Source organism: Falco cherrug, chromosome 12 (assembly GCF_023634085.1).
Source record: "Falco cherrug isolate bFalChe1 chromosome 12, bFalChe1.pri, whole genome shotgun sequence".
Taxonomy (NCBI): Eukaryota; Metazoa; Chordata; class Aves; order Falconiformes; family Falconidae; genus Falco; species Falco cherrug.
The window spans coordinates 29,536,029-29,563,861 of NC_073708.1; the positions used below are offsets into that span (position 1 = coordinate 29,536,029).

General features: G+C 43.4%; 2 protein-coding genes and 1 long non-coding RNA gene across 3 annotated transcripts; 1 reads left to right on the forward strand and 2 right to left on the reverse strand.

Annotated features, from left to right (window-relative positions):
- Positions 1–1,467: 1,467 nt before the first annotated feature.
- DHCR24 (24-dehydrocholesterol reductase) lies at positions 1,468–12,079 on the reverse strand. The gene is made up of 9 exons (XM_055725010.1): positions 11,759–12,079; positions 10,360–10,515; positions 9,806–9,911; positions 9,400–9,518; positions 9,046–9,309; positions 8,109–8,252; positions 6,964–7,161; positions 6,034–6,212; positions 1,468–3,724 (listed from the first exon to the last, which is right to left on the reverse strand). The coding sequence occupies exons 1-9, from the start codon at positions 11,987–11,989 to the stop codon at positions 3,571–3,573; spliced, it is 1,551 nt and encodes a 516-aa protein (XP_055580985.1). The 5' UTR covers positions 11,990–12,079; the 3' UTR covers positions 1,468–3,570.
- Positions 12,080–12,172: 93 nt separating this feature from the next.
- Positions 12,173–13,170, forward strand: LOC129737228 (uncharacterized). Its single transcript, XR_008734811.1, has 2 exons — positions 12,173–12,377; positions 12,853–13,170. It is a non-coding gene; the product is annotated as an uncharacterized LOC129737228 (long non-coding RNA).
- A 5-nt stretch (positions 13,171–13,175) lies between these two features.
- On the reverse strand, positions 13,176–20,523 carry LOC114016182 (uncharacterized). The gene is made up of 2 exons (XM_055725193.1): positions 17,100–20,523; positions 13,176–15,868 (listed from the first exon to the last, which is right to left on the reverse strand). The coding sequence occupies exon 1, from the start codon at positions 20,521–20,523 to the stop codon at positions 19,090–19,092; it is 1,434 nt and encodes a 477-aa protein (XP_055581168.1). The 3' UTR covers positions 13,176–15,868; positions 17,100–19,089.
- Positions 20,524–27,833: the final 7,310 nt, after the last annotated feature.

Here is a 27,833-nt window from a genome sequence, read left to right on the forward strand (position 1 = left end):
TAGTGTCTCTTCTCCTCCCTCCCCTGCAATATAGGCTTGGTTTGGTTAAGACAAACTAAATACTGTTGTACCAGTCACCAAGGTGAGCAGCATGAGGCGGTGGAGTGCTCCAGCGCAGCGCACCGGGGGTTTCCCAAACTGGGGGAACCTCAGGGGAGCAGAGAGACCCACCAGGAGCCCTCAGCTCATGCAACGGTGGCTGACAAGCCACTGACAAGAACATACAGCTTCACTTGAATTAGCAGTGTGAATGTTTATAAGCAGCTGGAGAGAAACAGGGGGAATTTAGTGTCATCTTTCCAAATTTTGTAGGATATTAAAACATAGAGGCGATGGAGAAACTGAAATTAACAGAGCTGTGTCAGTGGTAACAAGGAATGGCCATAAAAATGTACTGGGAGTACACTGGTTCACTTAAGAATTAAGCTTTATGAAGTCTCATTCTAGTGTTTAGACCAGACTGGAATAATTAAATCTAGGTGTAATTACATGTTAGTTGTGGTTGATTAAGTATGCTAATTAATCTACAGTTATCCTTTGGTGGGGAAGATAATTGAACACAGGTAAAATTGCACTGATTTAAGGAAATCCTGATTATTGTTCTAGAAAGGCAAGCAAGGGAGGAGGTAAGTCTCTGAAGGGAAAAGCCAGAGCAGTGACGGGGGCGAGGGCAGGCAGCAGGAACACCGCTGGGGTGACAGGCGAGGGCTGTGGTAAGCCAGGGCCAACACCAAACGTGATTAAAGGGCTGCAGGGCTTTGGCACCTGAGCTGCAGTTTCAGTGGGGCTGAGGCATTTGGCAGCCCAGATTTCAGGAGAAAGCCTGGGACTTCTCCCTGGGAAGAGAGCACTGGGAGAGGATGCACCAGCTGTGGCCAAGGGAGGGGCAGGCTTGCCTCTGACTAAGCCTACGGAGCTGCTGTGAAGGCATTTTCCAAGGAAACAGATGTAGGACTCCCTGAGCTGAAGAGCACAGAATCTTCACCCTCGCTTCTGTGACTGCTCGTTCAAAGGGGGAAGGTGAGAAGAATGAAGTAGCTCTCTGCGTCAATGGCTACAGCACCCAAATCCAAAATGCGGTTTGTCTTTCTTGGACAAAATACCACAGGGAAAGAATGAGGTGAGAGGTGAAAAAAACCCCCAACCCACCAGGATAATTGGCATCATGAGGCCATGTGGAGTTAGTGGGGCATAACTGAAGGGTTAAGGCTCTGCTAGAGTGTTTGTTTTGTACAGGTGTGTCTCTGGGCAGAGGTAAGTGTAGTCTCACAAACTTCAAAGAGATTCCTTCAAAGCTGTCTGAGGTGCCAGGGCCCTCATCTCCCAGCCACCTCACCATGCCTCTAGTCTCTCACCCAGGCAGCAGCACTTCCCAGTAATTACGGACCATTTGTAACAACACGGTAAGCACCAGAAAGGGTAAACACAGCTGCTGAAAAGTAGGTAATCACCAGCCAAGGACACCACTTCGAAGCTGGCTAGATCTTTATTTTAAACAGCCCGTACAACCGAAAATCAAGAGCAACAGCAATTATGCATGTGCATGACTGATACAGTTACAGTACCCAATCACGTCATACAAACTTTGCCAATAAATTAAAAAGTGAAAAAACAAATACAGTGCATACCTAAAGATCATCAGTACATAAGTGAGAGAAACACAGCCTAAGTAAAAGTATTTGCATATCCTCTAGCTGTTTAACATCACCCTTTAAAAGCTAACCAGACCCATTCTTGCTCTGTGCAGATTATCGTACAAGCCCTGGGCTGAATCATCGCCTAGCCCCAGGGACAAGGACACAGCTCTTGTGTCACCTCCCTCACAGGGGCAGGAAGGCTGGTTACACCCTGAGCATCAGCGTTTGCCTCCCTGTGTACCCCGCAGCCTGGAACAGCGTAGCAGACACTCCTGGATCACTGACGCACCTCCACCTCCCACCTGGCTCCGCGGCTTGGGCAGCACTGCAGGTGCTCTGCACCAGCTGCGTCTCCCCTTGGCGGGCTGCCCCTGCTACCAGTCCCCTGCGTGGCATTTTCAGGGGTACCTTATTTGCACACGATTTGCCCAGCATGCATCACTGAGTAAACAGGCCAAGCTTATTCTTGTTACTGCTTTATCATTGGTTTCATCTGGACCATAAACATCCATCTATCAATAAATAAAATCATTGGTTTAGCACGCATATAAAAACCACACCGCCTCCCACTGGTAACTGTTTAAAAAGTTCTTCATGTTACCCCCTACACAAGCCTCAATAAAAAGACTTTCTTTTCCCTCAAGCTCAGTAAAGTTTCAAGTTAACAGTTTTAAGTACTGCTTGGACAAGACATGGGCTTCGGTTCAAAACATTTCCACACTTCAACACTTGACTGCATGAAGTCCACGACTGTGCCATTTTCACCAGCAAGCAGCAGGAGGGGGAAGTGAACAGTACTTGCTGTTGATTTCCTCTCCAGGTGACTGAAACAGTCCTTTTACAAAGCCTATCAATCTAATCCAGCTAAAAACGAAAAGCAAAAATGTCACTTGAGTCAGAACCAAAGCCTGTGCGTATCAGGATTCACAAGAGTTCTTCTTATCCATGGCCACTTGCTTTAAAAAATATCGTATAAACAAAGCCTTGACTTCCTTCTCCTACTGGCCAGGACAGAAGGGTGTGAAACAACCCACGTCTTCCTCCAACTCAGTATTTATAAGGCACTAAAATCAAGCCACAAGCAAAACGCCCCCAAACCCCCAAAACCCAAAAAAATCCACATAAACTGACCCACAACGAGTAAAAACTGAAATTAAAGCTTGGCTATATGAAATAGCAGCATTCTTTTCAGTAGTCTACAAAGCCAGAACGTTGACATTTTGGGGCAAAAGCCCAATGCACTGTTAGCCAATGACAAAGGACCTAAAACCTACATCCACTTACCCTTTATAATCAAAATCATTACAAATCTGATAGGCACAAGTAAAAAGCATTTTCCTCACACCTCCATGCTTCGTTTTGAAACTGAAGCCGCTGTTAGGGAGTTTTAACTGCTCTGCTGCGGTTGCAGGACCGTGTAAACCAAGCAGCCTGGTTCCACACAACAGCCAAAGATGACAGTACCATGGCTAATCTGTTCTACTGCTTACTGACCGGAGGCAAATGTTTTTAACATCGTGATTCATTTGACAATGCGTTCAGCTTTGGCACCTATTTCTGAGTCCTCCCTATCATTTCCAAAAGTAATGTTAAATATCTATAGTACACAGCTGGTGTAACTCCGGTATCTTCATCCTTTCCAGTTATTTTGCTTCTGCTTGGAAATAGATGAATTCATCTATGTCACTACATTAGATACAAAGGCTAGCACTTAAAGAGTTCTTAAAAACAATCACTTTGAGTTTGGAAAATTGGTTTTAAAGCATACGAAGAAATACTAAACATAAATTTATAAAGCAGGAATTCATACCTTTAAACATCAACAAGAATAAGCTTATTTGGAGAGCAATAAAGCTTTTTTTTTTAAAAGGATATACTGACTAGCTATAGGTAAATTAATCTTTCCCTGATTGCTTGATTAGATCATCCAGGCTCAGTGCCTCGCAGCTTTGCAGATTTTGTCATACACTTCTGGAAAGGCATCCTTGCAATTCATTTGCTCCCTCAGCTTGTGGTATAACGAACCATCAAACATATCCCAGAACTCCTCACGGGTCATATAGCAATCTGCATACAGCATCTGGAAACTGAAGAGGAGGGAAAAAAAAAAAAAAAAAAAAATCAATAGAGACAGAGATTCAATACTAATTGCACCACAAGACTTGAAACAAAATATTTAAAAAAAACCAAACAAACAAAACAGGGCAAGGTATGAATAGCAAATATTCACCAAAAACCCCCACGAAAAATGCTTTATAAAACCAAGCAAACATAATTGCTCATGTGGGTTACGCTGGGACACTCAGCCAATTATTTTGTGGATTTAACTTTACTGTGATCTCTTTTCCAAGAGGAAGTAACATGTACCGGTGAAAACAGCAGAATGCTGCTACAGTCATTTTGGTGAAGGGGAAGATGGGGAAAGAAATCAATTAAAATAACTGTTGCTTTTAACATATGGTTCAGAACACTTCTTTAGCCACCAGTGTATTGATACTTTCATTAGTTTTGCTACTACAAAGAGAAAAGAAGGACTAAAAAATGTGTATAAAGCAGTGGTTCCTGTTTGGACATCCGAACCATGGGCAGCCAAACCTTCTGACAACTTGTATTCCAACAACTTGCGTTCACAGAAACACAAGTCTAGAGAGAACTTCAAAAGTTCCCCCAAACCAAGAGTCCCGCCCCTTACACCAGAACCCACATATAACCTAAATCCTCCCTGACAAATACTTTTCTAACTGCTTTTGAAAGCCTGCTTTCCTTTTTCTCCCATTAAAAACCTTTTCATTCCAGCTTCCAAAAATGAGAAGTATTTTTCCTGCACGCTTTCTCATGATCCATGGAGGTGCAGTCACGGCGTGTCACAGTAGCCTGTGTTACAACATGCATTCACGGCACATGTAGCAATATGTTCTTTGACTTTTTAACAGTTCCTTTGAACTGTACATTACAATATAACCAGGAAGGCAAAAGTCTGCCAGATCAGACCAGGCCAAGAAGATAAATTTGTAGTGCAAATGAAGCAAAGTGTAACAAAGGTCCGTTTACAAAAATAAATGAAATCCCTACTTAGCTGTTGACTCTCCCTTACATCCATACTGTGCTCTCCTAAAATGCAGCTGCATGACACTACAGCAGTAAAACAAACTGTTACATAAAAGCTCTATTGTTGTGTGTGATTACGGAAGTGTAAGATTAAGCATTTATCCATTGTTCATTTCTTTGTGACAGGTAGAGAAGAGACAAAACTTTGCTAGTAAAAAGGTTTAAATTATAAGCTTAATTTCAAGTTAATTAAAAAAAGCTTAAAGTTCACTTTTGGTTGCTTTGTTCTCTGGCAGATCCTTATTGCAGCTAAAAGTCATTTACACTCTCCAAGTCATCTTGAAGCAGATTCACTGTTGTTACTCAGCCACATGGGGTGTAATCAGTGTTAGACTGAGAAGCAGGTCAAAACAGAAATGTGGATAAACTACACTGATGGTGTAAAAATACCTTGTAGTTGGTTTTTGTTCCTGAGAAACAAGCCTGTAACTGCTTCTCCACCGACACTACTACAGCAAACAAGGCTGGCAGGAGCCTGTGGCAGATGGTGGGTACATATCTCACGCCTACTGTGGTCCTATGTAAGAAGAATTGGGGCAGGGAAAAGGAAGCTATGGAAGCACAAGTTGTGAGGGAGGAAAGACTCCCACCACCGCACAGGGACTGCGGGGGAGAGTCAAGGCTGGCCTGGCTGTGCAAGGACACACCGGCGCAAGGACGAGGCAGAGCTGCAGCACGATGCTGCAAGGACTGCAGGCACCACAGCAGTCCCAAGGGCAGGCAGGCAGGCAGGGAAGCTGTCCAAACTTTAACAGCCTGTGGGATTCCCGAAAGGACTGTGGCCAAAACAGCACTTGCTCTGAACCGGCCTGAAACAAGTCAGTATGCGAGCTCAGCGGCTGCCTTCCCGAGGGCTGGGCTAGCCAGCCTGGCTGAGAGTGGCCGCCGACCCACGCTGCCACCACCTCTGCACCGCAACTGGGTTATGCACAGACCTGCTGAGGTCTTTCCGCACCTGGGTGCATGGATGTATTTTGTTGCAGCAGAGGCTCGACTCCCAGAGCAGCCTGGAGCTGAAAGGATGCCTAGGTGACCTGAAGCTCCCAAACACATCGCAAGAACTTCACCACTGCACTCGTTCATTTGGTTGGTTTTGCAATCAAATAATAAAAGCGAAATCATAACTAAAAATTGTAACATCAAAATTAGTAATTAAAACTACTTTTCAATGATTGCGGTTGTTAAATTATTGTAACATTGAAGTGCTGTGGGATTAAGTAACTGGGATTAAACCACACGAGTGTAAATTACATGGCATTATTACTGTTCTAAGGAGTGGGACCCTTACCCATGCACACTTCTTACAAACTTCTCCATTTGCCTCATTGAAGCCCTGGCTTCAAATTGTTTCCTTTTGGGCTCTCCATAAGCTCCTATATCCACGTAGAGTTCTGTTTCATCCCCTTTCGGGTGGACCATGCCAGGATTATTGGGCAACATGAAAGGACATAACCAAAGAGGGTACACCTGCAGAAGTAAGAAAGTGCTTTATCACTTACTTTTAACAAAACAATCCTTTAAGATTTCTCTTAATAAAAGGTAACACAATGAAGAGTTAAGGGGACTTCTTCCCCATTTGCAACTGAAACCTACACAGCTCTTCCTTTCCAGCTGTCTTGTTGTGGTTCTTATCTGCACTTTCTAATGACCCTAAAACAAATAGATTGAAAGGCTCAGAAAATGCACTGTGTCCTGCTAGAATTACACCTCCTCCTGCTTAAATACCTGAAATGAAAAAAACCAACAAACCAAACCCATCCCTGATCCCTAAGCAACTGAACATATAATCTGAGTAAAAAGAGTTTTCTTTTCCAGGCCAGTCCAAAATGGAAATTGCCAAGTTTGTACTTCTTATACTAGCTAAAATAAAATCAGAAAAGCAAGAAAGGGAAATTAAGTCCTACAGTTGTGGTATAGTGAGACCACTAGTCATTTCAGGTGAAAGAAAAATCAGTTTTAAGTTTTACCAAGTGATAAAAATCTTCTAGAAGTGTTGGCCTTCTACTGAAGTTTGAATCTAATTTTTTTAAATCTTTTTTTTTCCTAGAAAGCTGTGCTCACTTCTTCTACAGCCTTGCATCATAAACTCGCAAAGCACAGTACTCCCCAGGATACAACGACCTTTTACAGAAGCAGATTATTATGCCTTATGATCAACAGTCAGTTATTATTATACACAGTCCAAGATTCGCTGCATTTTAAAAACCTGTGTTCTTACGTTAAGGTCAGCGTGGAAGGTTTGGATAGATTTTTCAAGGCTCTTCATTGGCACCAACATGTCCTGTACAACATGGTGTTGCTCATACAGCTTTCGAATAGCTTCTCCTTGGGTGAGTTTCAACAAAGAGATTTTTGGAGGAACCATCCAGCCAAACAGGTAACGGAAAATGGGGTTATTGCCAAAAGGAATGATATCCTTTAAAAAGGAAAGAAGAAGTTTGACTTAAGATTGTGCAAGTGAACCAAAAGACAATACTTCAGAATTGTCAGAGCAATATTAAGCCAGATTTTCAATACATCTAACTGCTGATACTTTTGCTAAACTACTGTAATACAAATATGAACAAACAGGAGAGGCCTGGACTGAACTTAGGTACACAGCCCTGCCTAAACCTCCCTTAGTTACAACGACTGATTTTCAGTCATATGAATCACAACACACAGCCCCAAACACTTTTAGAGAATGAAGTTCAGAGAACAACAGGCTATTATCTTAAAACAGCTAAGGAAGGAGTGCATAAGAAGCTAAACTTACAGAACTCTTGCAAGAAGAAGCGCATACAAGATCAGTTCTTACAGGAATTTTAAAGCTGTAAAATTTAAAGTACTTCCTGCACAGCCAACTCCTGTTTAACTTCTCTGGGAACTGAAAGGATCCAGTATCTCACTCCAGACATTCAAAATGCAGCAATGGGTATCTTTTAGAATGCCAAATGAAGTCTTGCGTAAATGCACGTCACAAATACTTTTATGAAATTCAAATGACCTTACTGCATAATTACTATTCTGTGTTTAGGCAGGGTAAATTTTCAGCTGTAATTTCACATTCACGTTTTTTCCATCACCTGCCTTTGAAATTCACTTAGTAGGTCTAAAAGCTTAATGCTGAAATATGTACTTACGGTCTAAATTCAGAAAAGCACTAAGAATTCAGGAGGTTATGATACAATGCCTTATATATAAACAAGTGCCTTTGGATTTGTCTTGCCCAAATGCAGGGCTTACAAATTTGCCATGAACTTCACTGGTTTTTTCCGCCATGAAAGAAGTGTTGCCAAGGGGAGGCAGGTACATTGTACCTACAGTGGGAAAAAGCAGAGTACCTTCCTGCAGATTTTATTTTAATTTTGGAACTGGTCTTACCTGGAGCTCCCAGAAGATACTGCGTGTATGTCTATGGTAATAATGTCTAGCCGGGATGTATTCTACTCCGGTTGTGTCAGCTTTCAAATACTTCTCCACATGCTTAAAGAACCACGGCTTGTAGTAGTTGCCAATTCTGTTTATCTACAGGAAAACGTGCATTCACTAGTAAACACCAACACAGGTAACAGTTACACCTTACTAGACAACATTAAGTATGTCCCCAAATTCCTTTACTGTGAAGAATCAATGTGACAGTCTGAGTAAGATTGTCACAAGAGATCAAGGGAGCCTTCATTTCTCCACATGCATGTCATCTTCTTACCTTTCTTGTCATTAAGGTTTAAATTAAAGCAGGCTTGCTAAGGCTTGCTTGTTACAAGCCAGCCAAGAGCCCATGAATGTGACAGAACTGGATTCCTAAAATATTGATCTCTCAAACCATCATTACTCCAAAGTCACATTATGACAGAGGAGAAACATCCAGGTTGAGGGTTGCAGTGAACAGTTAGTACGTCTCTCCTGTAAATGTCCCTCATGTGTTATACTAATATTAACTGTATTAAAAGCTTGCTGGGAAAGAGTTACTCTGAATTAACTGCGATTTAAAACAGCACTGTTCTGTACATGAGAAAAGATAATTCTCTTCCTCCTTAGGTGCTGGAATGAAAAGGCTGTAGACTAAATTATTTGCTAGAATAATGAAATCAGTGGGTCATTTCTTATCGATTGAAGAGATTTAGACTACAGACTGCATGATAGTAGCAAAGAGCTGCAGTCTAAAGTATTCTGATGGACAGATCTAACTTTTAGTCCCACATTAAGAGGCTGTTCCAATCTTATAATGATTCTGGTTTTATATTGGCATACAGTATAGCTTCAGTTAAACTTTGGGGGCATTTTTTTTTTACTTTGTGAGTAACTTCACTTTAGTTACCTTGCTTTGCTCAGCTTCATCAGTCAAGACTCCTGTCATGATGACTGCTTCTTCCAAAGAATACAGAAGTCCTTCCACAAAACTGTTCTCCTTTTTCTTAGATTCTTCAGTAAACTTTTCACAAATCTTCTGCAGTCCTCTCACAGGCTTATAATGTATTTTGACATATTTCTTGGCAGGAATCATTTGTATTTCTGCTGCAACCAGGAAACCCAGAGTACCACAAGACCAAGGCACTGCATAAAATAGGTCTGAATTTTCAGTCTGCAAAAAGTATGTCATACCAAATCATATATCCATACTGACAACTGTCAACGACATTGTAAATGATAGCAAAATAACATTTTGTCTTACTGGTGAACATCTCACAAGGCTTCCATCAGCAAGAACAAGTTCATAGGCCACACAGGTGTGTTGAAAAAGTCCATAGATATGAGACGAAGACTCAATGCCAGTTCCCATGATCAGGCCACCTTGCCAAGAGAGCACATAACAAATCTAATGAAACACACTCCAAAATGCAGGTGGTTTTATGAGAACAAAACCCCACTTTTAAGCTCTGGGCAAGACTTTCAAGACTATTTTAAAAAAAGAAAAAAAAAAAAAAAAAAAAGGGTTAAGTGCCTATAAATACCACAACAGAACATAAGGTTCAACAGAATATTTCTAAAGCCTTCAAAATAATGCAACGTTACTGCATAAAAAGCTAATGAAAATGCAGCAAAATCAGTGAGTCTCTCATCATCACAATGACCCTTACCTACTGTAAGATCATCAAGCTCTGGTACCACTGGAATAGTCCAGCCCATGGGATTCAGGTGTGCAGTCAACTGGCCCATGGTCACCAAAGGTTCTACACAAACAACCTGAAAAACAAAAACAAAAAACCCCCACCCCCACCACCCCCAACCATAAATTAAGTGTTCACCATTAACAATGACAACATACGGCTAACTGGATTGTACTTCCATCTGTTATCAGAATTCAGAGACTTACTTTCCTAAGAGCGCTACTAAAAATAGTTGAAACTATTTAGTGATTCCTCCTCTGCCTCAACATCTTGTTGCTCAGTCCCCAGAACCATAAATCAATCTGGTCTTTTAGACTTCAGCACATAAAAGCTAAGCAATTCCATATGCTGGGTTTTTTTGATGGAATGATCCAAGCACACATTGTAAAACCTGAAATTTGACAGGTCTACTTGCTACAAAAATCCTTTGTTCTTTATGGAATCTAATTGCCTCTTCAGCTACAGATACAGTAGAAAAAGCTGTAAACTTCATTATTATAAAAGCTTTGTGATGACTTTGTTACCTGTCTTTCAGTGTCCACTTCCAGAACATCCATTAAGTTGATCATGATGTTCTTATGAATCTTCTTATACTTCCCAACACGAAGTGATACAGTCAACCAGCCAGGCCGGCCAGTGCACATGTATCTTTTGCTGCCTTCGTTTTTCCATTCCCGAACCTGCAAGAGGTAACAAGTGAACTGACACTGTCAGGTGCACATGTTGTCAGTAATATGTATCAGAAACACTCTTCCTTCACTGTGAAAAAACATTCAGAAATACTGTTACTCCTCTACATGCACGTTACCTGCAAGTAACAATGCCTGGATGTCTCTAAGTTGAGCAGCGACACTTTGGAAGTCTCTCTGCAGACCTCTGAACTTCTAAGTAAAATACCACCAGAGGAGTCTAGTTATATAAAGGAAGCATTTCTAATACCTTGAGGCTTTTGGGGTTTTTTTGGAGACAGGATTCAGAAAACTAGCAAGAAACTAACAAGGAGTTTTAAAAATCCACAGGAAAAGCTATGTGCTAAGGGAGGTATTATCACCATCATAAATAATCTTAGTTCTGTGAAGGTTAATAAGCAATGCCTCCTCTGAAACACACAAAAAACAGTCTGAGCCTGCAAATGAACAGGCTAAGAGAGAAAAGTTGAGACTGAGAACGTGTAAGCCAAACACATGATCCCCTAATTTTGCAAAGCCGCAATGGTTAACATCTGGAGAACAAACCTCAATTATATAGCATTTTCTTCAAAGCTCAACCGCTACTACAGCTGGTGATAAAACCCCCAACCTCGAATCCTCAAAGAGTAACTCCGTGCACATTAATATCCACCCGTATCTGCAACGGACACGAGAGTCACAGAAGAAAACAGAAGACGACGTGACAGAACTGCCACAAATACCAGAGAGTGCAGCAACACGAAAGCCACCTGCGTTTCTGGGTGGAGGAGGAAAAGTTTTGGCTCCCCTTCGATCATCTCTCGGAACTAACAAGGCTGAGAAGCGGGATGTAAGGGGTATTAAAGGGCGGTACCGAGCCCACCGTTAGCAGACCAACATTTTCACGGTACAGACGGGCGCCCCGGCCATGCACAGCGCTCGCCACGGAGCAGCCTGCAGCCCAGCGGCCCCACAGCCGCTGCGGGGACCTGCCAGCGGTTGGCGCCGCAACTTGGAGCAGAGTTTCAACGGGAAACAACCAAACAAACCCCTGAAGGGCCGAGACCCCCGCCGGCTGGCAAACACCACCCCCCACCCCCGGCTCCGGCTGCCGCCCCGGGCTCAGGGCCGCGCCGCCAGGCCCCGGGCGGGCACGGCGGGGGGGGGGGGGGGGGGGGGGGGGGCGAGGGCCAGGCTCCCGCGGAGCCGCCCCCCGGCCCGGCGGTGGGGGTGCGGGGCTCCGGCCGGGCCTCACCTGCGCCTGGATGTGGCGGACGCGCTGGGCGTGCTGCCGCGGGGCGCTGTGCAGGCGCCAGACGGCCCAAGCGCGCAGCTGGTAGTAGACGTCGAAGAGGATGGAGAGCGGCAGGAGGAAGAGGCAGACGAAGACCCAGCGGTGGTGCACCAGCACGGCCTCCAGCCCCCGGTGCCTCACCCACAGCAGCAGCAGCAGCAGCCCCGCGCCCAGCGACCACACCGGCGACATGGCGCCTGCCGCCCGCACGCGCTCCCTCACGGCCGCCGGGACCCCGCCATGCCGCGCCCGCCGCTCGCGCCCTCGCCGCCCGGCCCCGCCCCGCCCCCCGCGCGCCCGCCCCCCATTGGCCGCGGCCGGCCGCCGCCGTGAGGCGACGGGCGGGGAGCGGCCAATAAGAGAGCTCCGGGGAGATCGGACCAGGCGCTGAGGGCGCCGATTGGCTGCGCGCAGCGGGCCCCGCGCTCCCCTCATCGCCGCGGCCGCTGGCCCCCCCGGCCCGCCGCCCCCGCCGTGAGCGGTGAGGTGTGCCCGTCGGGCGGCGGGGGGACCCCGGCCGGGAGGTGGCGTGCGGCAGGGTCAGGTCCCCGGTCAGGGCCGGGCCCCCCGCCGGGGCTGGGTACGGGTCATGAGGCAGGGGACAGGGCCCGAGGCAGGGCTTGGGGGGGGGTGTAGGGCAGGGAACACAGGGCCTGAAGGAGCGGGCATCCCCCAGTCAGGGCTGAGGGGTTATGCCGGGGGGGGCAGGCCCTTGGCAGTTGTGTGGTGGGGGTGCCGTGGTGGCCGGTGTCCCTCGACCAAGGGGCTTGCACCGGGTGCCTTCGCGTTGGGGGGCAGGAGCAGAACAGCTCCACGTGCCCCTCTTGTGCGCCCCGGTGGTGGTGGCTGAGGTGCCAGGGGACCTGGCAGCGCGGGTGTCCCCTGCGGAAAGTGCCGTGCAGCCTGCTTCCTGGGAGGAGGGAGGATACCCCCCTCCAAAACACAGCTTGCTCTCCAAAACCTGGCAGAAAGTTCCTCTCCACAACGGAAGCGCATGAGGGAAGATTATAAAGTCTGTGAGGAAGATAAAGCTTTTTTTTTTTTTTTTTTTTTAGGTAAAATCCATGATGTCCCTGAAGAGGTGTGCTGTTTGAGAGGACAGTGGCCGAGGTGCCTTGCAGGCAGTGACCACCCCAGGAGATGCTGGCGCAGCGCAGAGCAGGGTCCCTGGTGCTGTCAGGGACCCTGCAGTGGCAGAGGGACCTTGCAGCAGCACTGCTGGGTTTAAGAGAGGAACGTGGTGTCGGTGTTGCGTGAGGACCCTGCCACAGTGAGGTAGCACACTGATGTGTCACATAGTGCCTCTTCCTCTTTGTCAGCAGGACAAATACCTTGTTACCGAAATCTGGGAATAAAGAACTTATCAACATCAATGTGATGCAGATAAGCAGACACTTCTTTATTAACGGCCGGGTGCGCGAGTGAGTGCTCTCACGATCAACGCACACCAAGTTTCAAAATCGTACACCTTATCTAGGACTTACTCATACATATTCATTAACTATTCATGCATAAACATAGTATCTCCCGAAAATCGTTAACATACTCTCCTCCCATATCCGATTCTGCGCAGTAAAGGTTAGAAAGGTCTGGAAATGGGTCTGGGGTATTATTCGGGTAGGTGGTACATGAGTCTGTGGTCGCGTTGCCCCCTGCCGGAGTTACCTTTTACCTGCATTCGCTGTTTCTTGGCGGGTAACTACAAGTTGCTTCATTCCACTCTCCCCGGTTCCCATTAATTCTACATTCTGACATCTCAATACATTCTCCTAGGCTACACATAAACACTGCATCCAACCATGAAACTGTTATCTAAGTTCTAAACATTCCTACTAGGTGATTCTGACCAATCCCTTCGGCCTTGGTACGGGGCTGTACAGAGGTTTTCATAGTAGCTGTCGGTTGCTATACAAACACAAATTCCACTAAAATATTTCTTATAACTCTATATTCCTATTTAAAATCAAATATGGTTAATTAATTCAAACTAATAGCAGATATGTAACATTTCCCCCCTTTGAAAGTGTTGAAAATTATTTCAATACTTTCACATTATTTACATAGCATTTGTTTCAGCATATTTTGGTGGTGGACTGTATCCTCATGGAATAATTGGTACTTCTCTCATGATCATGCGATGAACTGCAATTCTGTTGGTAAGTTGTTTCTTCAGACAGGCATATAGCAGCATGATCATCAGAAAGACAATTAGTAACAGAAACAGAGTTTTGATTATCCAACAGCTTACATTCCATCCTAATTTGCTAAAAATTTTTCTCAGCCAATCTCCTGACATATTTTCTCAAATTGATTCTGTTTCCTTTTCAGTTTTTCCTAGTAACTCCAGATCATGCTCCACATCTTGAGTGACATTTGGAATATGAATACAGCAGTAGTCCAATTTATCCTTGAGATATCCACATACCCCGTGCTCTTTAAGTAGGAGCATATCTAATGCCATTCTATTTTGTAAAGTCATCTTGGAAGTCGCCTGTAACTGTATATTCAATTCCTTAAACCCTTTCTTGGTGATGTTTATTAACTTTTCTACCTGACCTGTTAACTGATAAAGCCATTCTCTGTTTCTATACGAGGCTGTAAGATTCAAAAGTGATTCAAGAGCCCAGCCAATTTTTACTCCTGTTGATGGTTCGTTCCAAGTATTATCATTTGTATCAGACCTCTTGGTTCGTTTTAATTTTAAACTTTCCAAGGATCCTTTAAATGGTGATTTCTTCCAAATCGGGCACAATGTTGGCATGCCTAAAGTAATTTGTTTTACCTTACCATCTAATGGTAAATGAGTTGTCCAGGTTCCATCACTTAATGCCCAAACTAAATGTCCTGGACTTTGAATGGTAGATTTTCTGCAACTAAACAGAGTTCCTTTCCTGGGTGTAAATGTGCTGGATAAATTGAGAGTATTCTTAAGACCTCGGCAAAAACAACCATATTTTAAAGCAGCTGCCAAAGGAGGAATTCTTTGAATTATTAAGTCTGCATTGCTGCAATCGTACACCCTTTCACATTTCCACCATGGCACTATTTTATTCTCCTTCTCTCTAAATGAAGTTGCTTTATCATTGAGTGAGAGTAAAACTGCAAAATCTTTTCCATCACAGGTAAAACACCAAGGAGTTCTGGCCATGTACTGAAATTGAGAAAATATGGACATGGACCATATAGAGCCCCATTGTTCTACTAATTACGTACCTTGGCCATTTTTGTTACACTTCCATTCCATGATACTTTCGCTCACATTGGTTTTAAGTTGTTTGTCATATGAACACCATCCTACTGGGGATTTGGACCCCCAGGAAGAAGAACTTGAGCTATGGCACTAGGTCAGGATCCTGTTATAAAATCATAATTCAGTAGGTTTTTTACAATCTGTTTCTTTACCTGGCGACTTCCACTGTTTTTTGATAACCTTTACTTGTTCATACCATTGAGTTACTGGCCTTTGTTCACAATAAGTGGTCTCATTTTTATGTTCCAGATTGGTCAGATTCATAGTTAAAATTCCCTATGGAATAGATTCACCTACTGTCCTTGGTATTGGTAAACAAGCAGTAATCTGCGTAACATTCTGCAAATTGGCAAATCCTTTAATCAATCCTAACATCAAGTATTTCTCAAATGTTTGTTTGGGAATGTTAATCACTTGTTCTGTTTCTAGTTGTCTTTTGTTTCTATCCACCAAGTCAGCCCATGATCCTACCAGCACTACTTTCCAGCATAAAATCCAAAGAACAATCAGAAGCTGATATGATAAATTAGACATGTTTCAGAGTCAGTTTTAAAGTCTTTGGGTCATGGTTAACAATCTTCCATGGAGTAGGTGCTTTCTTCACCTGAGTATAATTATCCAAGCATCTGATTCTGCAATCTTGATAGCTGTAAAGGTGGTTAACAGTATCTGGAAAGGTCCTCTCCAGCGCTCCTGCAAAGGTTCGGAGGTCCACGTTTTCAAATAAACATAGTCTCCTGGTTGAAAGTCATGCACTGAGTTTTCCAGGGATAAAGGTTTATTCCAAATTACTGCACTCTGAATTGCAGCCAAAGTTTTCCCTAGAGAAAGCAAATAGTTATACACATCTCGTTTTCCTTTTACATGTATGTTTGTATTTGGTTCTGGAGACTTATATGGTTTTCCATATAATAATTCATAAGGACTGACTGAGGTTCCACTCTTTGGCTGTACTCTAATTTGTAGTAATGTCAATGGAAGTGCTTGAGGCCATTTTAGATTAGTTTCTTGACAAATTTTACTTATTTGTCCTTTTAAAGTCTGATTCATCCTTTCTACCTTCCCACTAGATTGTGGCCTCCAGGACGCATGTAAATCCCAAGCAATACCCAATACTGTGCTAATACTTTGGACTATTTTGGCAACAAAGTGTGGACCTGTCAGAAGAAATTCCAATAGGAACTCCAATTCTTGGAATTACTTCTTGTAGTAACCACTTCACTACTTCTTTTGTTGTGTGGTGCGACAGGGAAGGGCTTCTGGCCATCCTGTAAAAGTATCAACCCCCACCAGGATGTACTGGTACCCATTTTGTCTAGGTAACTCTGAGAAATCTACTTGCCAATAATCTCCAGGTTCTGTACCAGATTTTAACCTACCCATTTAGACTCTTTTCTTAATCACTGGATTATTTTTCAAACATACTTCACATTTTGAAGTTATCATTTTAGCTAATCCTAACATTTTAACTGATACTACTTGTTTCTGTAAAGAAGTTACTAAGGCTTCTGCTCCCCGGTGACATTCCTGTTGTCTTGTTTGGATTACTTGTCTCATCAAAAGAGGTGGAATTATTACTTGTCCATTAGGAGTTACCCACCATCCAGCTAGGTTTTTCTTAGCATTTAATAACTGACCTAATTTGTCATCTTCTTAATATCTTGGCTTGTCCCTGGGAAGGGTTACTGTTTTAGAAGGAATTACTGCCATCTGTAACGTTTGTTTCTTTGCTACCTTTCTTGCCGTTTTATCGGCCAAATTATTTCCAGCAATTTCTTTTGTGTTCCCGATTGGATGTGCCTTACAGTGCATGATTGCTACTTGATCTGGTTTCTGAAGTGCTTGTAATAATTTTAAAATTTCCTTTTGATGCTTAATGTTTGATCCTTGAGAGGACAATAGCCCTCTTGCTTTCCACAAAGCCCAGAGAACATGCACTACCCCAAAGGCATATTTTGAGTCTGTCCAGATATTTACTTTCTTTCCTCTACTTAATTCTAAGGCTTGAATCAAAGCAGTAAGTTCTGCTTTCTGGGCTGAGGTGGTACGCACCAGTGCTCTTGTTTCTATAACAGTGGTATCCGTTGTTACCGCATATCCAGCGTATTGGACTCCTTGCTCCATAAAGCTGCTTCCATCTGTATATAATTCCCAGTCTGGTTGCTCCAATGGTAAATCCTTCAGATCTTCATGACTGGAATAAACATACTCGATAGTAGCCAAGCAGTCATGTTCCAGTTGTCCTTCTTCCTGTATGGAGCTTAAAAACACTGCAGGATTTATCAGGTTAGTTGTCTTTAGAATCACATCATCCTGTTCAGTCAGTACCATCTGGTACTTCATCATTCGGCTCGGAGACAGCCAATGTCCCCCCTTTTGTTCTAAAACAGTTATCACCATGTGTGGGACATAGACTGTTATTGTTCTTTGCAAGGTCAATTTCCGAGCTTCTTGTATGAGCATTACTGTTGCCGCCACTGCTCGAAGGCAGTTTGGCCACCCTCTACTCACTGTGTCCAGTTGTTTGGAGAAGTATCCGACCGGTCATTTCCAGTTTCCTGACTTCTGAGTTAACACACCCAGTGCAAGGCATTGTCTTTCATGAACAAACAACTGAAAATCTTTGGTTAAATCCAGAAGTCCCAAAGCAGATGCAGACATTAAGGCACGTTTTAACTCTACAAAAGCCCTTTGCTGTTGTGGGCCCCATACAAAGGGAGAATTCTTTTGGGCCTTATACAACAGTTTAGCTATTAGCCCATAGTTTGTAATCCAAAGGCGACACCACCCTGTCATTCCCAAAAACGCTCTGAGTTCATGAGTATTTCTCAGCTCAGGTATACTGCAAATGGTTTCTTTGTGATATTTTCCTAATTGTCGCTGCCCTTTTGAAATCTCGAAGCCCAGATATATCACAGTCTGGTGGGCTATTTGGGCTTTCTTCCTGGATACCTTGTACCCATTTAGTCCAAGAAAATTCAAGAGGTCAATAGTCACCTGTATACAAGTAAACCTTTCTTCTGTAGCAATCAGTATGTCATCCACATATTGTAAAAGTAAATGTCTGGGCCTTGATTTGTCCTGTTTCCAGATTTCAAGCTCCTTTGCCAGCTGGTTTCCAAAAATTGTTGGACTGTTTTAAATCCTTGGGGTAATCTTGTCCATGTTAACTGCATCTTTCGCCCAGTTTGTGGATTTTCCCATTCAAAAGCAAACAGTTTTCTGCTTCCCTTTTCCAAAGGTATACAAAAGAAAGCATCTTTCAAATCAAGCACTGTAAACCACTGATAAGTGTCCTTTGATGCTGTTAACAACGTATAAGGATTTGCTACTACAGGATAAATGTCCTTAACTATTCGATTTACTGCTCTCAGGTCTTGCACTAACCTATATTCACCCGAGGGTTTTCTGACTGGTAAAATAGGAGTATTATACTCAGATTCACATTCTTCCAAAATTTTGTACTCCAGAAATTTATCAATCAATTTCTTTAGTTCCTGTCCAACTTCTGGTTTGATTGGATATTGCTTAATTTTTACTGTCCCTGCTCCTTCCTTTAAGTTCATTTTGACAGGCTCTGCTAGTTTTGATTTACCAGGAATATCTGTTTCCCATACTGTAGGATCACTGCAGAATCCACCTCTGGTGGAATTTCCTGCTCCTTTACCTTTTCTTGTATCATCAAGATTTCTCCCGTTTTTGACTCAGGTATTTTCAAGAAAAATTCTCCTTCCTCAAAAACAATTTGTGCATTTAATTTGGATAACAAATCCCTTCCTAACAAGGGTACCGGACATTCTGGTACATACAAGAATTCATGTGTAATTATCTTATTTCCAAATTTCAAATCCAGGGGGTGCAGGAATGGCCTGTTTTCTTCTTTCCCTGTTGCTCCTATTATATTGGCTGTTTTTGCTCCAATTTTTCCTTTACAGGTATTTAATACCGAAAATGTCGCTCCTGTATCCACTAAAAATTTAACTTCTTTTTCTCCCAGCTTAATTATAACCAGAGGCTCAGCTGGGTTCCCCTCCGGTCCCCTTCAATCATCTAAAACCATTACTTTGGCTATCTCCTGCTGAACATTTCTATTTTTAGGACAATCCCTTTTCCAGTGTCCTTCCTCCCTACACAAGGCACACTGATTTATTCCTAAGGGGGTATTAAAATTCCGATTACCACAGTTCGTAAATCCTCCCCTTCCATTGAGCCCTTGTCCTTTTCCTCTGCCTCTTCCTCTGCCTGTCATCTCTGTCATTATGGCCAGTAATCTACTTTTCCTGATTTTTCTTTCTTTTTTTTCTCTGTTGTAATATACTTTCCATGCTGCCTCCAGCATTTTATTCAAACTTCTTGAATCTTCTCCCTCAAGTTTCTGGAGTTCCTTTCTTATATCTGGTGCTGATTGGCTCATAAAAATCAAAGCAAATTGTATCTGAGCTGCCTCTGTCTCCACTCTCAAATCAGTATATTTTCTGGCAGCTTCCTTCAGTCTCTCCAGGAATGTTGAGGGAGATTCATTCTTATCTTGTCTCACTTCATATAATTTAGACCAATTCAAAGATTTAGGCATGGCATGTTTAACTCCATATAAAATCCATTTCTGATACCGACTCAGTCTTTCTCTGTGCCCCACATTATTTGGATCCCACTGCGGATCCCCAGATGGGAAATTCTGCTCTAATGTTCCACCTGTTGTTCCACTCAACACAGCCACTTCTGCCTGTGCTTTGCCAGTCTTTAATACCATCTGCTTTTCTGTATCATCCAACAAATTATTCAGGATCACCTGTAAATCATTCCAGTCCGGGTTCTGCGTTCTGATTATAGTATCTACCACTCTGCCCACTCTTTCAGGATCTTCTCTATAAATTCCTGCTGCCTGTTTCCAAGCCATCAAGTCCATAACTGAAAAAGGCACTTTCACATACACTGGCCCATTATTACCAACTCCCTGTCGCAGGGGAGCTATTGTTTGTGCCTGTTGTCGAGTTCTTCGGGAAACAGGGTCCCGAATTGCAATCTCGGACAGTCCCTCCTCCACATCCTCTATTCCACTACTTTCTGGTTCCTCCACCTGTTCCTGTTCCCTATATTCTCGACCCAGATTCCTTTCTCTCCTAGGAGGGAATGTATCTAATTCTGGTCCTTCATCAGTTTCAGAGACAATTCTCTTCTTCAAACAATCCTTTCCAATCTCACAAGTTGAACAACATTTTTTCACTTTCTTATTATCAGAAGTTATAGCCATTATCAAATTATCTCCACTAGTTAGCTTGCATTCATTCTGCCAATCCCTTCTCTGTCTTAAGTAAAAGAACAAATCTACATATGGCATTTCACTCCATTTCCCCTGTCTTCTACAGAACAGCATTAACTGCAGAGTAGTGTTATAATTCAGTGTCCCATTCATGGGCCACTTTTCCTGATCATCCAGTGTATACAGAGGCCACCAATTATTACAATACTCAATCATCTCTTTCGCAGATCATCGTGTAAATCTCCCCAATGTGCCAATAAACATCCTAATGGAGAATTTTTGGGATTTTGTCATTTGCAGCCAGATTACCCATACTTTTACTTTTAAACAAATGAGTTAACATAGATGCCATGGTATAATATAATCACTTTACAATACAATATACAATCACTCAAATCTGTCACTTCGATCCGCGGATCCGAACTCCACACTCGCTTTGTGCTCAATTGCACGTCTCACCACACTCACACTTTTCCACAATTGTTACCTTAAATAAAGGTATATAACACAATATTACACACTCCTTAATTCTTACTCGGTATACAATCAAAGAAAATTAAAAAAATTCCACAAAATAACACATGAAAAAGTTCTAACTTCTTGTTAGAGGTGCTACCTTTGAGAACACTATAGCATATAGCTTCTCTTGTCTCCGCAATCCACTATTGTCCAACCCTGCGCAGCTTTCGCCACGTCTGATAGGCAGACATATACAGTGGGACTCTAACCCACTTACTTTAGTGGGACTCTAACCCACTTACTACAATTACACACAAGAAGTGTCTTACCAAAATCCAGGGAACGTCGCGAAGAGCCTTATGGATCGGGGATCGATGGGTATCCCTGAGAAATCCTCAGTGCCGGCTGGAACCGATCAGGTCCCCGACTCCTCCAGTCTCTCTCAACGAAGTCCCATCTGGGTTGCCAGAAAGTGTTACCGAAATCTGGGAATAAAGAACTTATCAACATCAATGTGATGCAGATAAGCAGACACTTCTTTATTAACGGCCGGGTGCGCGAGTGAGTGCTCTCACGATCAACGCACACCAAGTTTCAAAATCGTACACCTTATCTAGGACTTACTCATACATATTCATTAACTATTCATGCATAAACATAGTATCTCCCGAAAATCGTTAACATACTCTCCTCCCATATCCGATTCTGCGCAGTAAAGGTTAGAAAGGTCTGGAAATGGGTCTGGGGTATTATTCGGGTAGGTGGTACATGAGTCTGTGGTCGCGTTGCCCCCTGCCGGAGTTACCTTTTACCTGCATTCGCTGTTTCTTGGCGGGTAACTACAAGTTGCTTCATTCCACTCTCCCCAGTTCCCATTAATTCTACATTCTGACATCTCAATACATTCTCCTAGGCTACACATAAACACTGCATCCAACCATGAAACTGTTATCTAAGTTCTAAACATTCCTACTAGGTGATTCTGACCAGTCCCTTCGGCCTTGGTACGGGGCTGTACAGAGGTTTTCATAGTAGCTGTCGGTTGCTATACAAACACAAATTCCACTAAAATATTTCTTATAACTCTATATTCCTATTTAAAATCAAATGTGGTTAATTAATTCAAACTAATAGATAATGTAACAACCTTTTCCTTTAGCTGCCACAGGAGATACTTGGGAGCAGCAGGCTGGGAGGGGTTGCTGCATCAAGGTTCAGAGTTCAGCTGTGGCAGGCAGCCATAGATTAGAGCAGGGGTCCTCAAACTTTTTAACCAGGGGGCCGGCATGCAGATGAAGTGGCAGGCAGTCATCTGCGGCTGCTTGGTTTCCCCCCCCAAACCCCTGGCGTGGAGGGGGCCGGGGGGGGTCTGTAAATACCAGGGGCCGGATTGAGGACCCTGGGGGGCCGTATCTGGCCCGTGGGCCGTAATTTGAGAATCCCTGGATTAGAGTCTCCTTCAGACAACTTCAGAGGCTTTGTTTTGAACCCTGTCCTTTTTTTTTTTTTTTTGTCCCACTGCTTTTATTGAAGACTAGTCTGAAACTTCACAGCTCTGATATTTGGAAATGGTCTCCTCATTCCCAGCCTAAATTTATTCATGGCCAAATTATATTTGTTGTGGTTGTGCCTAGTCTGCCCACTAGCTCTTTTCCTTCTTACATCCCAGTTGATGTTATCTGCTTTTATTTACTTATTTGTCTGCTGACTGAAATTATGCATGGAAAAGAAGTTTCCCGTGCCCTACGACAGGTTATTTTAACCTCTCTGAAGGAGCTAAGTAATTATTCTTGATTTGAGTGTGATCAAGTGCAGGACTTGTTGGATAACAGCATCATTTATTCATAAGGGAAGATTTATACCTTCAGTGTAAATACTGTTTTGAAATTGGTTTTATGAAGACCTATTAAAAGCGTTTATGATGTTTTCCGTGTAAGGCCCTAGGCAGAAAGAAGGGAGTAGGTGAGCTCAATTGAGGTGTGAAACTGCTTTAAAACAAAAAGAGGAGTGAATAACCGTTTAGATTATGATGAAATTGCCTGTGTTGCAGTGCATACAGCAATGCTCAGCGTAGAAAATACAGGAATCAGAAGGGGATGAGGGAAGGGGAGACAGATATTTTAAATGCTGACGTTTTTCAATTTTAATTATTATAGGTGTGAGAAAACATCATCCAACAATCTGTGTAGGCTTAGGAAAACATCATCTGCAAATCTGGTTTGGAAGGCTAAGGTTCCCTTGGTATCTTTGTATGACTAAAATCCCCGGTCTCTTCAATTAAATTATCATTTTAAGTGTGTTTAAGCTGTTAGTGCTTCTTAAAAAAGCAGCCTTCTTCCTCTCCTCCCTCCCCCTCCTGCCATCCCATCCACCCACTCATGCTGTTCTGGGCACGCTGTGCAGTACAAATGCTTCTGCTGTCACTCAGTAAAGCAGGCTGGGGAACTGATCTGACTGAAGAAATGAACTGGGTTTTAAATCGATTTTTTTTCCTCCCTGGCTCAGCTCTCTGGTGAAGCTCACCCCACACACACTTGTGTAGGTGTGGTGCAGTGAGCAGAGCGGGGACCTCTCGTTGTCCCCGCCAAAGGTACCCATCTCCTTGGTGAGAGCGCATCACAGATTGCCCTGCCAATACTGTGCAGGACTGTTCATTACCAAGCAGGACTTAGTAATAACTGTGCAAAGACTTTTGGACAAAGAAAGAATGACAAGGTTTGTCTAAGGAGACAGCTAAAAAGGGCTTGATAATAACGCACAGAGCGTTTGAGCTACGGACAAATGTAGGCTGAAAACGTAAGAAAAGTATCAAGAGGCATTTCAGTGTGTTACAGATTTGCTAATGGTTAGAATTAATTAACTTCATTTGATTTTATAAAATAATTTTAATAGAAATATAGAGGAATAAGAAATATATTTTAATGAAACTAGTAGTTGCACAACAAAAGCTGCTATGAAATCCTCTGTACAGCCCTGTACCAAGGCCAAAAGAATGGGTCCGAATCATTGAATAAGAATGTTTAGAACTTAGATAACAGATTTGAGATTTTAGATATTAGTCAGTTAGAGATTTCTTTGTATTTGATTAGCCTTCTGTAGGTAGAAAGTGTATTGAGATGACAGAATACAGAATTAATGGGAACTGAGAGCAACCGAATGAAACAACTCGTAGTTACCTGCCAAGAAATCATGAACTTAAATAATTGATATGAATAAATTGTATGGAATAGGGGCAATAAGTTAAGTGTAAATATATTTACTCAAAGAATGTAGGTATAGTAATTAGGTCATGTAACCATATAGTTTGAAAGAAATAATTAATGAAATAACTAATGAAAGAAGGAGTCTGTTTTCTCTTTCTCTAACTTTCTCTAACAAGGGGCCTGTTTATAAGTTCTCTAGAGGGAGTGACTAAAAGAAACAAGAAGAAGAAACAGATGGTCGACAAGGACATAAATTAGCTCAGACCAATAAGAACACTGCAAACTTGCAAGACCATCACATTCCAGGCAAAGGGTGAGAAGTACACCATGAGGAAGACCTACGGCCTTCCTCCCAAAGACCCCTGCCCACAATTCTTGGAAGAATTTGCGCAAGCGCAAAGGACTGATAAGCTAATTAACATACGAAGCGAGAGTATGTTAATGATTTTTGGGAAATACTATGTTTATGCATGAGTACTTAATGAATATGTATGAATAAGTTCTATATAAGGTGTATGATTTTGAAGCCTGGTGTGCGTTGATCGTGAGGAGACTCACTCACGCACCCGGCCGTCAATAAATAAGTGTCAGCTTATCTACATCGCCTTGGTGTTGATAAGTTTTTCATTCTGAGATTTCGGTAACAAGTGGAACCAAAGAAAGGCATTGAAAAGCATTAGAAAGCCCCTTTTTTCGTGCAAGCTCTCATAGCCCTGGTACTGACTGCCACAGAGCTGCTGTTGGGTGGTACCAGGACGTTGAAAGGATGAGCCTTTTAATAGTAATAGTTATGAAAAGTAATGAAGAATTTGGGAAGGCTGCAAGCCTTCTCAACTCAATAAACAAAACAACCCATGGTTACTAGGGATAGGAGCGCTTTTCCCTAATCACCCACCTTCAGGTTTCCTGCACTTTAGCTTGGCACTGGGCCGGTGCTGTCAGAAATGGGATGTGGTTTCAGAGGGCTGCAGGGAGATGGTGTTCAAACTGCTGTGTGAGAAGCTCCCTCTACCGAGAAACCCAAAGTACGTTTGGTTGCCTCAAAGGACAAGCCTGCTGGGGAACTGGAATGGGGCTTTCTGTGCGACACTGGGCAGGTTGTCACGTGCTGTTCTGGAAATGGGCCGGGTGGATCTTGAGCGCTTTCGTACATCGAGTAATTGAAGAAAAATGTCAAAATAGAGGGAAATACTGTGAGCTGTTTTATAGACTGATGATATCTGAACAACTGGCAGAATATTCCAGAGGGATGACACATACTTATGTATTAGCTCTGAAAGAAAAAAGTCGTTTTGTGACATAGCAAGATTTAAAGCCACCCCGGTTTGGGGACTGCTCTGTGCCTTTCTGAGGCAAAGCAGGTCTGTACCAGGCAGGAGAAGCACGAACCCCACCTAACACCTGATAGCTGTGTGCTGGGATTGGGGTACATTTCCAGGGAACGTGAGGAGGGGCAGCCAAACACTGCTAAATCCTTTTGATAGTGCAAACCTAAATGGAAAATAGCTGGTGTGACAGTCCTACCTGTCTGAAGAGCAGGGACTTAGGAACTGGAGTGGCTCCATGGGACCTTTCTCCACCTGGATGCACATTTGTGAGGCCCAGGAGATTTCAAAAGACAGCTGAGACATTTCTACTGATGGTTGATTCATCAAACCTGCATACTGTACCTTAGAAAACCTCTTCAGAGGGTGTATGGCAAGAATGGGGTTTACATTGTGTTGCTCAGTTGCCTGGCTTCCAGCATTTAACAGTAGAATATCCATGACCCAGGACCCGCTTCTCAGGTTTCACAAATATTTCACATGAGGGAGTAGAGATGCATGACAACTTGAGGAGGAGGAGGGCAGAGGCTTAGTACAACAGCTAGCTGTAGCTGTGGTGGCCGTTGGAGAATTGATCAAAAAGGGACCATGGGATTAGAAACTGCCAGGTAGCTATCAGGGAAAATGAAACACCATCTGAGGGCTTAGACAAAGATCTTTAGGATGATTAGGTTATTTTAGGTGTAGGTGGACCAAATCTAATGTGGAAGGATTTGTTTAACATCTGTGATAGGAAGGGGTCTCCAGGTGGCTGTAGCCCAGCCTGCCTAGCCCACCTGGTCCTCAGGGTGATGTTACTCTTTCTTCCTTGCCTTGCGCTTGTCCTCTCAAGGCTGCAGTCACCCTGTTTGCACTGGGAATGGCTTCACCAAGAGAAGGAATAATTGGTTCTGCAAGGCAGGACAAGGAACCAAAGATCCCTGGGCTGTACCCTGTGTGCTTGCATACTGGTTGTGTTGTGTGGCTCCGGTCCCCCAGCAATGAGTTATTTTGTAGATGGCTGGTGGGACCCCAGTAACCATCTTGGGAGCAGATCTAGTGTGTGAACTGCAATCTGGAATATCAGCGATGGCAGAATGGGGTCCATCCTTCGATGGCCATACACTGCATCAGGAGGCAAGGTCAATGCGTTCACAGAGCTGCCGAAAAAAAATGACTGTGCTGTAGAACACGTGAGAGCTTTTGTGTATTCTCTCTGACACGTATTAAATCCAGCTTTACAACTGCCTGTGAAAAGACACACTGTCTGGGATTTATAAAAAGAATCACTTGTCAAAACAGAGAGCCAGGCTGGGAAAGGATTTCAGCCCTCCCTTCATTGACACTGGGGCCAGTGTCCTCAGCAGCAAAAACGAAACGGCTGTGGCAAGGTAGCAGGCGTGATGGGCTGGTTACTGAAGGACCTGGGGTTCCAGCACTGAAACTACAAACGGAGGGAGGCCGCAATCTTTGTGGGTGAGCACTGGGGAAGAGCAAGCTTGTGGGCAGCCATCAGTTGGCTTCATAGTCCTGCCTGGGCGTGGGGCTGCCTGAGCACGAGGAGGGGCACCATTTGGAGAGGGTGGTCCCCTGTCTCCTTCCATCGGTGACACCCTGGGGACATTGACTGTGCCGGGCATCGGAAAGGAGCTGCAGGCACCGAAAGGCAATAAAGGTATTATTCTGGACTCGTGGTATAAAAAACACCTGTTCCAGTGGCCTCCAAGATGCTCAGAGTGAACTTTGTGGTGAAGGCCATTACGAACCACATTTGGCTATGAGTGACTCCAGGGTACCCTTGCCCATCACTCACCTCTGGCCTCCTCTTGCCTGCAGTGGTGGCAAATGCTGTGGGAAAATGTGAAAAGCATTTGGGGCTAACAAGATGGTGAAGGCATGCCAGTGTCACCAGAGGAAAACACTGGAAGTTATTTTTCTGTACAGGCCACATTTTTCTCCCGTTTTCAGCTCCCAGCCAATCTGCATGTGTGTTTAGTCTCCCGGTACAAGATGCACTTGCGGGCCCTTTTCCTCCAAATAAAGCTAAGACTTTTGCTGCCTTGGCCATCGCCATTCTCTCCATCCGGTGCTGTCACTCTGTCACCTGTCTGCTTTCATTTATGTCAACGTTTTAAAAATTTCATGGGCCCACTCCCAGATGATGTAAACTGATAAAACTCCAGGCCACGCTCCAAAAACATCAGTGTAACTGTAGGATCTAGCCCTTTGGGTTTACTTACCTATGCCAAAGAAAAGTAGAAAAGCTGAAAGCAAAGTAAAAAAAGGAAAAGACCAGCTGGAAAAAGAAGTTTAAAATGTTGGTTATATAAGAGTTGTATAGCTATTACAGTTACGTAGCATATCCTTTTCATAAGTGAAGCAATTTCAGCCAGATAAGTTAATAATTAAGGATGACAAAAATATACCATTGTTCTAATAATAAGGAACTGTATTAGTCTTATTGAAGATAAATGGAGGCGTATTTAATATGGTTCAGTGCTATGCTGATAGACTACAAATGTCCCTTTTTCCCTGGAAAGCTCAGTATAAAATCAGGTCA